This window comes from Oncorhynchus nerka, linkage group LG27 (assembly GCF_034236695.1).
Source record: "Oncorhynchus nerka isolate Pitt River linkage group LG27, Oner_Uvic_2.0, whole genome shotgun sequence".
Classification (NCBI taxonomy): Eukaryota; Metazoa; Chordata; class Actinopteri; order Salmoniformes; family Salmonidae; genus Oncorhynchus; species Oncorhynchus nerka.
Window position 1 is genome coordinate 99,379,348 of NC_088422.1, and position 16,805 is coordinate 99,396,152.

Consider the following 16,805-nt stretch of genomic DNA (forward strand, 5'->3'; position numbering starts at 1 on the left):
AATTACGGATTCCTTACACTGTGAAATGTACGACATTTGCGGCAGAGAGAAAAAGTAATGCATTGGATAATAATGTTATCGGGTTAATTGTATCTAAAGGTAGCATGTTCATTTAAGTAAACATATCCGTAGACGATGTTTAAAACTTATGATTAATGATTTGAGTCAAAGGGGAATTATCATTAGGTTTTAGTTATAGTTCACTTATTGAGTTTCTGATTCGAGGTAGCATTAGTGAATGATAGTTAGGTGTGTGGTGTCTCACTTTTAGAAGCCTCCTGGGATTATAGTTTTGGGGAGAGTGGGGGAGAGAACAGCCATAAACGACCAAATTGAAAAAGGTCTGCAAATTATACACATAAAACAATTGTTAGAATTATTTGTTTTAGTGCAAGGGTATTTAAAGAGGCACGCTCACATATGGAACCTTATGAGATGTTATTTTATGGGTTCTAATTACACAGGTGACTATTTCTATTGTAAGGATAAAGGGTTCGTTATGTCTAATATGGTATGGCCTTTTGACCTTATCATGACTGTCTTCTGAGGTCTGATCAGCCTCAGGGGAGAGTCATTTGTATAATGAATGGAGTCATATTGAGTTACTAGTTTTAAGGTAAATTCATTAGAAATGAAGCAGTTTTGGTTGAGGGGTTAGAATTACTGTTTGAACCGCAAATGAGAAAGTGGTTCAGGATTCTGTCTTATAACATTAGCTGTGAAGTTGTTGAATGGGCTATTAGTGATTTGGTATTGTAACAGAGAGAAAGTCATATTCATCATTGAGAATAAATAGGGGAAGATAACATATTTTGAGCCAACAGGGCAGGGAAGAAATTGAGATATTTTTGTTTGGTTTTAACACCCGTGTACAGGAGTGTCAAAAGACGGGGGACATTACCTGTGTAATGGGGGAGGGTGTCCGTATGGGGATTACATGATAACCAACTTGGGACAGTTCTGGGATTGGAGAAGAGGATATCCTTATGGCATAGGGGATCCCACAAAGGTGGATAGGTTTTCCATGATATGGGGGAAACCTGGGAGCACTGTTGAACTTTGTAAAGGTGATGAAATCCTACTAACCATCAAAACTATTAAGCTCTCTGATGCAGGCACTTACACCCTCGGACTACAAAGGACCATGTCAGACACGATGGGTGTGTTTTCTATTAAGGTACTGCCAAAACCAGAGGTCCCAGACGAACCAGGGCCAGACACACTCCTCTACCACCCCTGGACCGAACCTGCCACCACTGGGTTAAAAATCCCATTCAGGTAATTAATGTTAGACTATTCAACTATTGATCAATTAGGCACTGAGACTGGTTTTGATGGTAGGGACAATTAGTGGCTGTCTTATACAGAATAGACTTGCTTTGGATATGCTTCTTGCCAGTCAGGGGGGCGTCTGCAAGATGTTCGGTGAACAATTTTGCACGTATATTCCTAATAACACCAGTCCAGATGGTAGAATATCTAAGGTCCTTAATGGGCTTGATGCACTATCTGTTGAGATGAGGACCATGGCGGGGGTGGAGGAGTCTGACTGTTCTCTTAGTTGGGAGCCTGGTTAGGTAAGTACACTGGTATGGTGGTTACTGGATTTCTGACCCTAATTCTTGTATTTTTGTTATTGATGTGTTGTGCGGCTTGCATCATACCGTGTTTTAAGAAGTCTGTTACAGATGTGGTGAAGGCTTCAGGCATGATGCCTTTGCTTGATGCTCCAGTTGGAGATGCTGAGGTGAAGCATGCTTTCAGGGGAGGATGAGACTGACTGAGGATGACCCATGTATGTTTGTTCTCCCTGTCGTGAAGGGTGGCATGGTGCCCACCTGGTACAGGATAGGAGTAGCTGAGAGGACCAGATGGGTTATAATAATGCTTTGTTCTGCTTTACTCTGTTTTCCATGACCAAAGTTTTATTCCACACTTTGCAACACATATTAAATCCATGTTATTGTCAGATAGAATACTGAGGGTCCCCAAGGAGAGGGCTTGTTGGTGTAGGAAGGATTTTTAATATGGTTAGCATTTATTAGACCTTGATTGATTATTATACGTTTTTTAAATAGTATTACATTTAACAGGAATATAGGACATCTATGATGATTTAGGATTATTGTTAGGATTAAGATAGATTGATTAAGGAAATGTAAGGACTTTAGAGAAAAGCCGCTCATAGACATGTTTTTTTCTAAAAGAAAATCCATGAGTTTAGATAAAGCCAAACAGTGAGACATGTAGTTCAAATTTGGGAACGTGAGAAACAGAGCCACAGGCAGACAGAAGAGCCCTCCCCCGCACTGCAGAGACCTTGAAGGTTGGAGAGCAGAGAGAAGTTTTAGAAGGGGAGCCAGGACGAGCAAAGATAACATAGTGTGTAGATAACAGTTACTGAATGGAGACAAAAGCGAGAATTGGACATGTGGAAAATGAAAGGGACACTCCTAAATGATAATGTCAGACATAAGGATAATATACTAAATCTTACCTAAGTCATTGTTTAAAAATAAGGGAAGGTTGTTACCTGGGCAGAGCCAGGTAACAAAGGGGGGATGGATAAATAGTGTTCTAGAATAGGACAAAAAAAAAATTTTTTAGCTAATAAACAGAACGAATAAGAAACTGTTTTATTAACCAAACCTGTATGTCCAAGATTTTATACACTACAGGTGAACTACAGGTGAAGTCACTCAATCCAGTCCCATAGGCCTGTTGGGGGGACCATACCAAGGCCTCCTGGTGACAGCTAGCTGAAAGAGCTACCCGGATTCATATCGCACTGCGGGAGGGTAAGGCACATTTGACTCTGTCGAACAATAACAGAGTTCGAGAGGAGAACTGGTATTAACAGAATTCTAGGGGCCATCTCTCGAATGAAAAATACCTTACCTGTCATTTACATTTACATTTAAGTCATTTAGCAGACGCTCTTATCCAGAGCAACTTACAAATTGGTGCATTCACCTTATGACATCCAGTGGAACAGCCACTTTACAATAGTGCATCTAAATCTTTTAAGGGGGGTGAGAAGGATTACTTTATCCTATCCTAGGTATTCCTTAAAGAGGTGGGGTTTCAGGTGTCTCCGGAAGGTGGTGATTGACTCCGCTGTCCTGGCGTCGTGAGGGAGTTTGTTCCACCATTGGGGGGCCAGAGCAGCGAACAGTTTTGACTGGGCTGAGCGGGAACTGTACTTCCTCAGTGGTAGGGAGGCGAGCAGGCCAGAGGTGGATGAACGCAGTGCCCTTGTTTGGGTGTAGGGCCTGATCAGAGCCTGGAGGTACTGAGGTGCCGTTCCCCTCACAGCTCCGTAGGCAAGCACCATGGTCTTGTAGCGGATGCGAGCTTCAACTGGAAGCCAGTGGAGAGAGCGGAGGAGCGGGGTGACGTGAGAGAACTTGGGAAGGTTGAACACCAGACGGGCTGCGGCGTTCTGGATGAGTTGTAGGGGTTTAATGGCACAGGCAGGGAGCCCAGCCAACAGCGAGTTGCAGTAATCCAGACGGGAGATGACAAGTGCCTGGATTAGGACCTGCGCCGCTTCCTGTGTGAGGCAGGGTCGTACTCTGCGGATGTTGTAGAGCATGAACCTACAGGAACGGGCCACCGCCTTGATGTTATTTGAGAACGACAGGGTGTTGTCCAGGATCACGCCAAGGTTCTTAGCGCTCTGGGAGGAGGACACAATGGAGTTGTCAACCGTGATGGCGAGATCATGGAACGGGCAGTCCTTCCCCGGGAGGAAGAGCAGCTCCGTCTTGCCGAGGTTCAGCTTGAGGTGGTGATCCGTCATCCACACTGATATGTCTGCCAGACATGCAGAGATGCGATTCTCCACCTGGTCATCAGAAGGGGGAAAGGAGAAGATTAATTGTGTGTTGTCTGCATAGCAATGATAGGAGAGACCATGTGAGGTTATGACAGAGCCAAGTGACTTGGTGTATAGCGAGAATAGGAGAGGGCCTAGAACAGAGCCCTGGGGGACACCAGTGGTGAGAGCACGTGGTGAGGAGACAGATTCTCGCCACGCCACCTGGTAGGAGCGACCTGTCAGGTAGGACGCAATCCAAGCGTGGGCCGCGCCGGAGATGCCCAACTCGGAGAGGGTGGAGAGGAGGATCTGATGGTTCACAGTATCGAAGGCAGCCGATAGGTCTAGAAGGATGAGAGCAGAGGAGAGAGAGTTAGCTTTAGCAGTGCGGAGCGCCTCCGTGATACAGAGAAGATCAGTCTCAGTTGAATGACTAGTCTTGAAACCTGACTGATTTGGATCGAGAAGGTCATTCTGAGAGAGATAGCGGGAGAGCTGGCCAAGGACGGCACGTTCAAGAGTTTTGGAGAGAAAAGAAAGAAGGGATACTGGTCTGTAGTTGTTGACATCGGAGGGATCGAGTGTAGGTTTTTTCAGAAGGGGTGCAACTCTCGCTCTCTTGAAGACGGAAGGGACGTAGCCAGCGGTCAGGGATGAGTTGATGAGCGAGGTGAGGTAAGGGAGAAGGTCTCCGGAAATGGTCTGGAGAAGAGAGGAGGGGATAGGGTCAAGCGGGCAGGTTGTTGGGCGGCCGGCCGTCACAAGACGCGAGATTTCATCTGGAGAGAGAGGGGAGAAAGAGGTCAGAGCACAGGGTAGGGCAGTGTGAGCAGAACCAGCGGTGTCGTTTGACTTAGCAAACGAGGATCGGATGTCGTCGACCTTCTTTTCAAAATGGTTGACGAAGTCATCTGCAGAGAGGGAGGAGGGGGGGGAGGGGGAGGAGGATTCAGGAGGGAGGAGAAGGTGGCAAAGAGCTTCCTAGGGTTAGAGGCAGATGCTTGGAATTTAGAGTGGTAGAAAGTGGCTTTAGCAGCAGAGACAGAAGAGGAAAATGTAGAGAGGAGGGAGTGAAAGGATGCCAGGTCCGCAGGGAGGCGAGTTTTCCTCCATTTCCGCTCGGCTGCCCGGAGCCCTGTTCCTCACTGTTGTTGTTCATAGAAGTGAAGATGTGTCTGGCTCTTGCTAAGCGATATGTTCTAGGGGAGAGGGTGGGGCTTCACATGGAAGCTGTTCATCTGAAGCTGTTTTATCGTGGGTGACATATTCCTGATACAGCACGTCCTACTAGATATGCGGAGAGTGGTAATTTGACCCATGGTTTAGACGGTGAGGATTTTGTTCCAAAATCGAAGAGATATCGGTGCAGGTTCCCATATTGATCGTGGACACAGGTCATACCCCATGGGGAGAGAGGGCTATATGAATCCACTCACCCAGTATGGAAAAAGGTAGAGTGGAGTGGCATAAGGAAATGCTTAACTATTTAAATAGAAATGAAGGAGGATCAAGGGTTGTGGTAGGGAGATGTCCAGGTCTTGGTCGACACCCTAGTACGGTTCTCGGTAGAGGAGTGTGGGTCGGTATGGTAAAGCTGTTCATGAAAGCAGGAATGCCAGATAATGACAGTTGTATTGATTTGCACTATTTATATCCCCAGGAACCAAGTTAGTACTTGCAATAGGACAGAGAATATGACCACTGACGAGACCATGTCTGATTTGACAGGCTGGTTGAACTCTGGGGATTTCAATAAAATAAAATGGGCCAGTGTTGACACCTAGTGGTTGTGTGGGTCATGTGCGTTGGATGTTCAGAAAACAGGACATGAAGTTATCTAAAAGGGAAAAGAGAAGCACTCCATCTGGGTTATTTGATGACAAGGTATACAGGGGAGGTGCCAGATGAGTCAAAGCAAGAAATCAGATCCTAGCAGGATTAGAGTTAAGCATTTCCGGGGCTCTACTCTCACAAGAACGTGGACTGGATTAATTATAGTTATGATAATCAACAGCGCTTTAGCATGAATACCAGAGGTCTTATTAAAGGTTTTGTAGAACAGACTAAAGCAACCAGCTGGAAGACCTGACAGAATAGAATTGCATTAGATAAAGGGGGAAGTGGGCGTAATAATCAGGACCATGTCTTACATCCCAGGTAACACAGCTCCGGACGAATCAGTGCCGAAGCCTCAGCTGTTTTGACCACCCTGGCTCACGGGTTGGCAGAAACTCTGGGGTGGATACTTCTCTGAACTAAATTGGGTTGACAGTATTTATGGAAAAATGTGGTGTTATGGGCCACCTTCACCTGTGTGACTGTGTTAGTGTTGTACGTACGTGGTTGATTGCGTGTATGTATGAAAGTTATTGTTTCCAGGACTATGGAGAGATCAATGACACTACAGATGGTGCGTTATGGGCCGATTCCAGGTTCTGACCCGTGGAGGACTGAAGGCATGTCTACAGAGGAAGTGGACGAATCTGGATCTTTCATTCGTGGGGAATTTATGTTTGATGAGAATAGTGTTGAGATGAAGGGGAATTAGATTGTAATTTGTTTCAATGATTAAACTGTTTTTTAATAAAGATTGTAACAAAAATCCTGAAAGAGGAGTTATGATTCTGGTGTAGGTTTAAAAACAGTTGGAGTTAAGGTTAGATTTGATTAATGATGGGTGAAGAGTCGGGTAAACATTTATAATAATATTTTTATTTTGTAGATTTGAATGTATAATATTTGATCAAAGGGAGGATTGATAGAGGAAATTATAGTTGAAATGATTAATTATGTATACATTATTGATTAGAACCATTTATTCTAATACTATTATGTTATGGTATGGAAGGCATGAATTCTTGGTTAGGCTGTTACTGAAAATGTAAGCAGAACGAATTAATTGTCTGTGCCTCTTGGGAGTTTAAGGGGTGGGGTTGATATAGCTTTTAAGACAAGATAAGAATTTTTGGATTATGTTCCATTAGTGGGAGAAAAGTATATCTTTTAGACAGATTGGAATGTCTGGTTTATGAGGGGAGTAGAAAGCATCTCCGGACCTAAAAAAAACGGGGCTATCGTGGGAAACTGATGTCATTTTCAGTTTATAACCTGTGGAAATCTGTGTATGTAGTGAGTACTCTCTTGAAATAAACGCTGTTACCTTTGGCTTTTAAGACTGGTCTCAATCTACTTCATGCATAATTAATGAACTTACAACTCATTAATGAATTAGAAATGAGTGCGAATTGGTTTTGGAAATAAAACATACAGGAATTTAGGAATTCAGAGTCACACCAACACACCACACTAGGAGTCACACCAACAGACCCCACTAGGAGTCACACCAACACACCCCACTAGGAGTCACACCAACAGACCACACTAGGAGTCACACCAACACACCCCACTAGGAGTCACACCAACACACCCCACTAGGAGTCACACCCCACTAGGAGTCACACCAACACACCCCACTAGGAGTCACATCAACACACCCCACTAGGAGTCACACCCCACTAGGAGTCACATCAACACACCCCACTAGGAGTCACACCCCACTAGGAGTCACACCAACAGACCCCACTAGGAGTCATACCAACACACCCCACTAGGAGTCACACCCCACTAGGAGTCACACCAACACACCACACTAGGAGTCACACCAACAGACCCCACTAGGAGTCACACCAACAGACCCCACTAGGAGTCACACCAACAGACCACACTAGGAGTCACACCAACACACCCCACTAGGAGTCACACCAACACACCCCACTAGGAGTCACACCCCACTAGGAGTCACACCAACACACCACACTAGGAGTCACACCAACAGACCCCACTAGGAGTCACACCAACAGACCCCACTAGGAGTCACACCAACACACCCCACTAGGAGTCACACCCCACTAGGAGTCACACCAACAGACCCCACTAGGAGTCACACCCCACTAGGAGTCACACCAACAGACCCCACTAGGAGTCACACCAACACACCCCACTAGGAGTCACATCAACACACCCCACTAGGAGTCACACCAACACACCCCACTAGGAGTCACACCCCACTAGGAGTCACACCAACACACCCCACTAGGAGTCACACCAACACACACCGTACAGTGAAGAAGGAAACCAAGAGCAGGACTGACAGCCATTGTTCTGTTACTGGATGTCACCTATAGGTCTGTTTCCATAGAGACTTACAACACCGTCACACAACATAAATAGTAGGCCTGGATCTCACCTATAGACCTGGATCTCACCTATAGGCCTGGATCTCACCTACAGGTCTGGATCTCACCTATAGGCCTGGATCTCACCTATAGGCCTGGATCTCTCCTATAGGCCTGGATCTCTCCTATAGGCCTGGATGTCACCTATAGGCCTGGATCTCACCTATAGGCCTGGATCTCACCTATAGGCCTGGATCTCACTTACAGGTCTGGATCTCTCCTATAGGCCTGGATCTCACCTATAGGCCTAGATCTCACCTATAGGCCTGGATCTCACCTATAGGCCTGGATATCACCTATCCTGGATCTCACTTATAGGCCTGGATCTCACTTATAGGCCTGGATCTCACCTATAGGCCTGGATCTCACCTATAGGCCTGGATCTCACCTATAGGTCTGGATATCACCTATAGGCCTGGATCTCTCCTATAGGCCTGGATCTCACCTATAGGCCTGGATCTCACCTATAGGCCTGGATCTCACCTATAGGCCCGGATCTCACCTATAGGTCTGGATATCACCTATAGGCCTGGATCTCTCCTATAGGCCTGGATCTCACCTATAGGCCTGGATCTCACCTATAGGCCTGGATCTCACCTGTAGGCCTGGATCTCACCTATAGGCCTGGATCTCACCTATAGGCCTGGATCTCACCTATAGGCCTGCTGTGTGTCCGTGTGTCCTGCCGTGTGTCCGTGTGTCCTGCTGTCTACCCTCCCGCTGGCTGCTTGGTTAACTCTAACCCTCAATGCAGTATGAGACATTGAGGATTACCACGTACAGCTGACTGTGAGCTGTTTAAAATGTCTGTGACCGTTTCTCATCAACAACAGGTCGGCATGTTTTCATGCCTCAAAGAGCTACAATGACCAAGAAATAGTGGAAACACTATAAAAAAGTACTTTTACGTGCTACAGGGATAGTTGTGAGACACGTAACTTCATGTAAAGTAGCACGGAAACATTCATGTGTAACAGTTAGACGCACATCCCTGCTGTGTGGCCTGCAGACAGCAGTACAGCTCCAACACAAAGCCTTACAGACAACACCAAGACAAAGAGAACCCATAACCAACGTAACGAGAACATACAAAACATAACGACAACATTTTTACATTTAATTTCACCTTTATTTAACTAGGCAAGTCAGTTAGGAACAAACATCAAACCAAACGCAACGTGTATACAGAACGTTAACATTCACGGAACATAACGACAACATCAAACACAACGTGTATACAGAACGTTAACATTCACGGAACATAACGACAACATCAAACCGAACGCAACGTGTATACAGAACGTTAACATTCACATAACGACGACATCAAACGCAACGTGTATACAGAACGTTAACATTCACGGAACATAACGACAACATCAAACGCAACGTGTATACAGAACGTTAACATTCACGGAACATAACGACAACATCAAACCGAACGCAACGTGTATACAGAACGTTAACATTCACATAACGACGACATCAAACGCAACGTGTATACAGAACGTTAACATTCACGGAACATAACGACAACATCAAACGCAACGTGTATACAGAACGTTAACATTCACGGAACATAACGACAACATCAAACCAAACGCAACGTGTTTACAGAACGTTAACATTCACGGAACATAACGACAACATCAAACGCAACGTGTATACAGAACGTTAACATTCACATAACGACAACATCAAACCAAACGCAACGTGTATACAGAACGTTAACATTCACGGAACAGAACGACAACATCAAACCAAACGCAACGTGTATACAGAACGTTAACATTCACATAACGACAACATCAAACCAAACGCAACGTGTATACAGAACGTTAACATTCACGGAACATAACGACAACATCAAACCAAACGCAACGTGTATACAGAACGTTACGAGTCACGGAACATAACGACAACATCAAACGCAACGTGTATACAGAACGTTACGAGTCACGGAACAGAACGACAACATCAAACCAAACACAACGTGTATACAGAACGTTAACATTCACATAACGACGACATCAAACGCAACGTGTATACAGAACGTTAACATTCACGGAACATAACGACAACATCAAACGCAACGTGTATACAGAACGTTAACATTCACGGAACATAACGACAACATCAAACCAAACGCAACGTGTTTACAGAACGTTAACATTCACGGAACATAACGACAACATCAAACGCAACGTGTATACAGAACGTTAACATTCACATAACGACAACATCAAACCAAACGCAACGTGTATACAGAACGTTAACATTCACGGAACAGAACGACAACATCAAACCAAACGCAACGTGTATACAGAACGTTAACATTCACATAACGACAACATCAAACCAAACGCAACGTGTATACAGAACGTTAACATTCACGGAACATAACGACAACATCAAACCAAACGCAACGTGTATACAGAACGTTACGAGTCACGGAACATAACGACAACATCAAACGCAACGTGTATACAGAACGTTACGAGTCACGGAACAGAACGACAACATCAAACCAAACACAACGTGTATACAGAACGTTACGAGTCACGGAACAGAACGACAACATCAAACCAAACACAACGTGTATACAGAACGTTAACATTCACGGAACAGAACGACAACATCAAACCAAACGCAACGTGTATACAGAACGTTACGAGAACATTCACAGACGCTAACCAAATCAAGCACTAAACGTACAGATAACGTTGGCCTTACCTTTCCTCTGCACCGACACCTCCGTCCTGACCTCTCCATTAAAGGTTGTTGTTTCTAATTGGCAGAGATACGTCAGGTAAAATGACCAGTTACCACGGCGACACAACATATCCACACGCTGCCTTGTGGAGAGTAATGTATGATGGAATATGAGCCATAGACACAACCGAAGTTACTGTACCACACAAACACAACACAACCACTTCCTTCATAATATTGACTGAAAATGAGCTGAGCAGGCATGAATACTAGTATCCTCTTCTAGGGAAGAGTGAGATACAGTTCAGATGAAAACGTCTATTTTGGAGTGATAGATAGTAGACAGAAGATGAAGAGATACTCAGTAACTCTCAGTAGGACAATGGAAGTTGGAGTGATAGATAGTAGACAGAAGGTGAAGAGATACTCAGTAACTCTCAGTAGGACAATGGAAGTTGGAGTGATAGATAGTAGACAGAAGATGAAGAGATACTCAGTAACTCTCAGTAGGACAATGGAAGTTGGAGTGATAGATAGTAGACAGAAGGTGAAGAGATACTCAGTAACTCTCAGTAGGACAATGGAAGTTGGAGTGATAGATAGTAGACAGAAGATGAAGAGATACTCAGTAACTCTCAGTAGGACAATGGAAGTTGTTGTGATAGATAGTAGACAGAAGATGAAGAGATACTCAGTAACTCTCAGTAGGACAATGGAAGTTGTTGTGATAGATAGTAGACAGAAGATGAAGAGATACTCAGTAACTCTCAGTAGGACAATGGAAGTTGGAGTGATAGATAGTAGACAGAAGATGAAGAGATACTCAGTAACTCTCGATAGGACAATGGAAGTTGGAGTGACAGACTGATGTCCTATGTACTAACAACGGAAACCCTTCAGAAGGGCAGGCATGAAGTGACAGTACAGGGTGACAACATGAGGAGGAGGTGACATGTTGACATCCCTCTTACCTTGTCTAACTCTCCTCTGACCAGGGCCTCTAACATCTCTGCTAAAGCCTGTCTCTGGAATAAGGGGACGATGGAAGACACCATAGAATTACATATTAGAACCTGTTTAATAGGATCTCTGTTGGAGAGACATTCAGTCAGCCTCTGTATTTACCAGGTCCCCCAAGTCCCCTGACACCCAGAGCTGTGGTGTGGAGTGTCCATTAGAACAGCTCTCTCCAAACCTGGTCCTGGGGGGAGACCCAGAGCTGTGGTGTGGAGTAGCCCATTAGAGCAGCTCTCTCCAAACCTGGTCCTGGGGGGAGACCCAGAGCTGTGGTGTGGAGTAGCCCATTAGAGCAGCTCTCTCCAAACCTGGTCCTGGGGGGGAGACCCAGAGCTGTGGTGTGGAGTAGCCCATTAGAGCAGCTCTCTCCAAACCTGGTCCTGGGGGGAGACCCAGAGCTGTGGTGTGGAGTAGTCCATTAGAACAGCTCTCTCCAAACCTGGTCCTGGGGGGGAGACCCAGAGCTGTGGTGTGGAGTAGCCCATTAGAGCAGCTCTCTCCAAACCTGGTCCTGGGGGGAGACCCAGAGCTGTGGTGTGGAGTAGCCCATTAGAGCAGCTCTCTCCAAACCTGGTCCTGGGGGGAGACCCAGAGCTGTGGTGTGGAGTAGCCCATTAGAACAGCTCTCTCCAAACCTGGTCCTGGGGGGAGACCCAGAGCTGTGGTGTGGAGTAGCCCATTAGAACAGCTCTCTCCAAACCTGTTCCTGGGGGGGGAGACCCAGAGCTGTGGTGTGGAGTAGCCCATTAGAGCAGCTCTCTCCAAACCTGGTCCGGGGGGGAGACCCAGAGCTGTGGTGTGGAGTAGCCCATTAGAGCAGCTCTCTCCAAACCTGGTCCTGGGGGGGAGACCCAGAGCTGTGGTGTGGAGTAGCCCATTAGAGCAGCTCTCTCCAAACCTGGTCCTGGGGGGAGACCTGATCCAAAAGCCTCTCAACACCTTGGTGCTACCTTACACTAGAGACTCGTGTTGTGTGAGAAGTGAAGAGCAGAGGTCAATTCCACCTGTGTTCCTGGATTACAGGGACGTGACTGTTCTGTCCTCTACTGGAGTGACCTTCACTGAGTCCTCAGGCCACCAGGCAGCCAGACCTGTCCCCATGCAGCCTCCCGCCCAGCTCTCTCATCCTTAATCAGCTTTCAATACAGGCTAATAAAAGCTGGATAAGAGCCAGCCTCTGGCCGACCAATCTCTTTATCCCAATAGCACTGTCTCTAGGTCTCTCGTTGTACTGGACTGTGTGTGTCACTGAGCTAATGAGTCTGATGTTGCTGTGAAGCTAACAGTCTGATGCTGCTGTGAAGCTAACAGTGTGATGCTGCTGTGAAGCTAACAGTGTGATGCTGCTGTGTAGCTAACGATCTGATGCTGCTGTGAAGTTAACAGTCTGATGCGTCTGTGAAGCTAACAGTCTGATGCTGAAGGTGAAGCTAAAAGTCTGATGATGAAGGTGAAGCTAACAGTCTGATGCTGCTGTGAAGCTAACGGTCTGATGATGCTGTGAAGCTAACAGTCTGATGCTGAAGGTGAAGCTAACAGTCTGATGCTGAAGGTGAAGCTAACAGTCTGATGCTGCTGTGAAGATAACAGTCTTATGCTGAAGGTGAAGCTAACGGTCTGATGCTGCTGTGAAGCTAACAGTCTGATGCTGAAGGTGAAGCTAACGGTCTGATGCTGCTGTGAAGCTAACAGTCTGATGCTGAAGGTGAAGCTAACGGTCTGATGCTGCTGTGAAGCTAACAGTCTGATGCTGAAGGTGAAGCTAACAGTCTGATGCTGCTGTGAAGCTAACAGTCTGATGCTGCTGTGAAGCTAACAGTCTGGTGATACTGTAAAGCTAACAGTCTGATGCTGCTGTGAAGCTAACAGTCTGATGCTACTGTAAAGCTAACAGTCTGTTGCTGAAGGTGAAGCTAACAGTCTGATGCTGCTGTGAAGCTAACAGTCTGATGCCGAAGGTGAAGCTAACAGTCTGATGCTGAAGGTGATGCTAACGGTCTGATGCTGCTGTGAAGCTAACAGTCTGATGCTACTGTGAAGATAACAGTCTTATGCTGAAGGTGAAGCTAACAGTCTGATGCTGCTGTGAAGCTAACAGTCTGATGCTGCTGTGAAGCTAACAGTCTGATGCTGAAGGTGAAGCTAACAGTCTGATGCTGCTGTGAAGCTAACAGTCTTATGCTGAAGGTGAAGCTAACGGTCTGATGCTGCTGTGAAGCTAACAGTCTGATGCTGAAGGTGAAGCTAACGGTCTGTTGCTGCTGTGAAGCTAACAGTCTGATGCTGCTGTGAAGCTAACAGTCTGATGCTACTGTAAAGCTAACAGTCTGATGCTGCTGTGAAGCTAACAGTCTGATGCTACTGTAAAGCTAACAGTCTGATGCTGCGGTGAAGCTAACAGTCTGATGATACTGTAAAGCTAACAGTCTGAATATAGAAGGTCCCTGTGGCAGTAGTGAATATAGAAGGTCCCTGTGGCAGTAGTGAATATAGAAGGTCCCTGTGGCAGTAGTGACTATAGAAGGTCCCGGTGGCAGTAGTGAATATAGAAGGTCCCTGTGGCAGTAGTGAATATAGAAGGTCCCTGTGGCAGTAGTGAATATAGAAGGTCCCTGTGGCAGTAGTGACTATAGAAGGTCCCTGTGGCAGTAGTGACTATAGAAGGTCCCTGTGGCAGTAGTGACTATAGAAGGTCCCTGTGGCAGTAGTGACTATAGAAGGTCCCTGTGGCAGTAGTGACTATATAAGGTCCCTGTGGCAGTAGTGAATATAGAAGGTCCCTGTGGCAGTAGTGAATATAGAAGGTCCCTGTGACAGTAGTGAATATAGAAGGTCCCTGTGGCAGTAGTGACTATAGAAGGTCCCTGTGGCAGTAGTGAATATAGAAGGTCCCTGTGGCAGTAGTGACTATAGAAGGTCCCTGTGACAGTAGTGAATATAGAAGGTCCCTGTGGCAGTAGTGACTATAGAAGGTCCCTGTGACAGTAGTGAATATAGAAGGTCCCTGTGGCAGTAGTGACTATAGAAGGTCCCTGTGGCAGTAGTGAATATAGAAGGTCCCTGTGACAGTAGTGAATATAGAAGGTCCATGTGGCAGTAGTGACTATAGAAGGTCCCTGTGACAGTAGTGAATATAGAAGGTCCCTGTGGCAGTAGTGACTATAGAAGGTCCCTGTGGCAGTAGTGAATATAGAAGGTCCCTGTGGCAGTAGTGACTATAGAAGGTCCCTGTGGCAGTAGTGAATATAGAAGATCCCTGTGGCAGTAGTGACTATAGAAGGTCCCTGTGGCAGTAGTGAATATAGAAGGTCCCTGTGGCAGTAGTGAATATAGAAGGTCCCTGTGGCAGTAGTGAATATAGAAGGTCCCTGTGGCAGTAGTGACTATAGAAGGTCCCTGTGGCAGTAGTGACAAGGCCATCAGAATGTTAAACAGCCATCACTAACATAGAGAGGCTGCTGCCAACATACAGACTCAAATCTCTGGCCACTTAAATAAATTGACATAATAAAGGTTTCACTAGTCACTTTAAATAATGTCACTTTAAATAACGCCACTTTAATAATGTCTACATACCCTACATTACTCATCTCATATGGTTCAGTAGCTCCTCCCAGGAGGCATAGCTTCCTGGTCCCTGGTACTGTACAGGAAGGACAATAGTTTAGGACCATAGTATAGGGCCATAGATTAGGACCATAGATTAGGACCATAGATTAGGACCATAGATTAGGACCATAGTATAGGACCATAGATTAGGACCATAGATTAGGACCATAGTATAGGGCCATAGATTAGGACCATAGTATAGGACCATAGATTAGGACCATAGATTAGGACCATAGATTAGGACCATAGTATAGGGCCATAGTATAGGACCATAGATTAGGACCATAGATAAGGACCATAGATTAGGACCATAGATTAGGACCATAGATTAGGACCATAGATTAGGACCATAGTATAGGGCCATAGTATAGGACCATAGATTAGGACCATAGATTAGGACCATAGACTAGGACCATAGTATAGGACCATAGATTAGGACCATAGATAAGGACCATAGATTAGGACCATAGATTCGGGCCATAGATTAGGACCATAGTATAGGACCATAGTATAGGGCCATAGTATAGAACCATAGATTAGGACCATAGATTAGGACCATAGATTAGAACCATAGATTAGGGCCAGAGATTAGGACCATAGATTCGGGCCATAGATTAGGACCATAGTATAGGACCATAGTATAGGGCCATAGTATAGAACCATAGATTAGGACCATAGATTAGAACCATAGATTCGGGCCATAGATTAGGACCATAGATTAGGACCATAGATTAGGACCATAGACTCGAACCATAGACTCGAACCATAGATTAGGACCATAGATTCGGGCCATAGATTAGGACCATAGACTCGAACCATAGACTCGAACCATAGATTAGGACCATAGATTAGGACCATAGCGGTCCCTGTAATAATAAAAACTGATATAAAGTCCAGTACCTTCTCCCAGTGGGTCCAGTGTGTGGATCATCAGCTGGAAGATGGTGTTTCTGTTGGTGCTGTTGTGGAGAGACGCATTACTGCCTCCTCTCTGGAGAGTGGGCTTCACCTGGCACATAACAAACACACACACACAGGGTTGAAGCCACGGCAGATCACGCCAGGTTACATTCAGGTAAAGACCTCTTTTTGCTGGTCACTTAAATGACATCTTAAAAAAAAATGTCAAAAATAAAAACTATTTTACAATCAGTACACAACCTGATCATGACATCACAATCAAAGAGTGTTGAGACCTTCAGTTTTTCTCTGTCTCTCTTCTGGGGTGAGTCTTGAGGTTGTGGTTTGGGTTCTGGTGAAACATTGTTTTGAGGTGGATCAGGTGGTGGAGGTCCACTCTTCTGCTGTAGATACAGTAATACTTTAGTACACGTTCACAATAAGAACCAGAGAGAGGAGAAAAGGCAGACTGTTAAAGAACTACTCCAGTGGGCTAAATATACTGAATGGCT

General features: G+C 45.5%; 1 protein-coding gene and 1 long non-coding RNA gene across 3 annotated transcripts in view; one reads left to right on the plus strand and one right to left on the minus strand.

Moving 5' to 3' along the window:
- The window catches only part of LOC115118100 (sodium/potassium/calcium exchanger 1-like), a 66,026-nt gene that overhangs the window by 32,784 nt on the left and 16,437 nt on the right, over positions 1-16,805 (minus strand). The window contains exons 4-5 of one of the 2 annotated variants that reach the window (XM_065012419.1): positions 16,590-16,697; positions 16,294-16,402 (exon numbers count right to left, since the gene is read on the minus strand). In XM_065012419.1, coding sequence (XP_064868491.1) covers positions 16,294-16,402; positions 16,590-16,697 — 217 coding nt within the window. The remainder of the gene's footprint in view (positions 1-16,293; positions 16,403-16,589; positions 16,698-16,805) is intronic. The other variant, XM_065012420.1, reaches the window with a different exon arrangement.
- LOC135565414 (uncharacterized) lies at positions 408-6,430 on the plus strand. The gene is made up of 2 exons (XR_010461618.1): positions 408-1,278; positions 5,978-6,430. It is a non-coding gene; the product is annotated as an uncharacterized LOC135565414 (long non-coding RNA).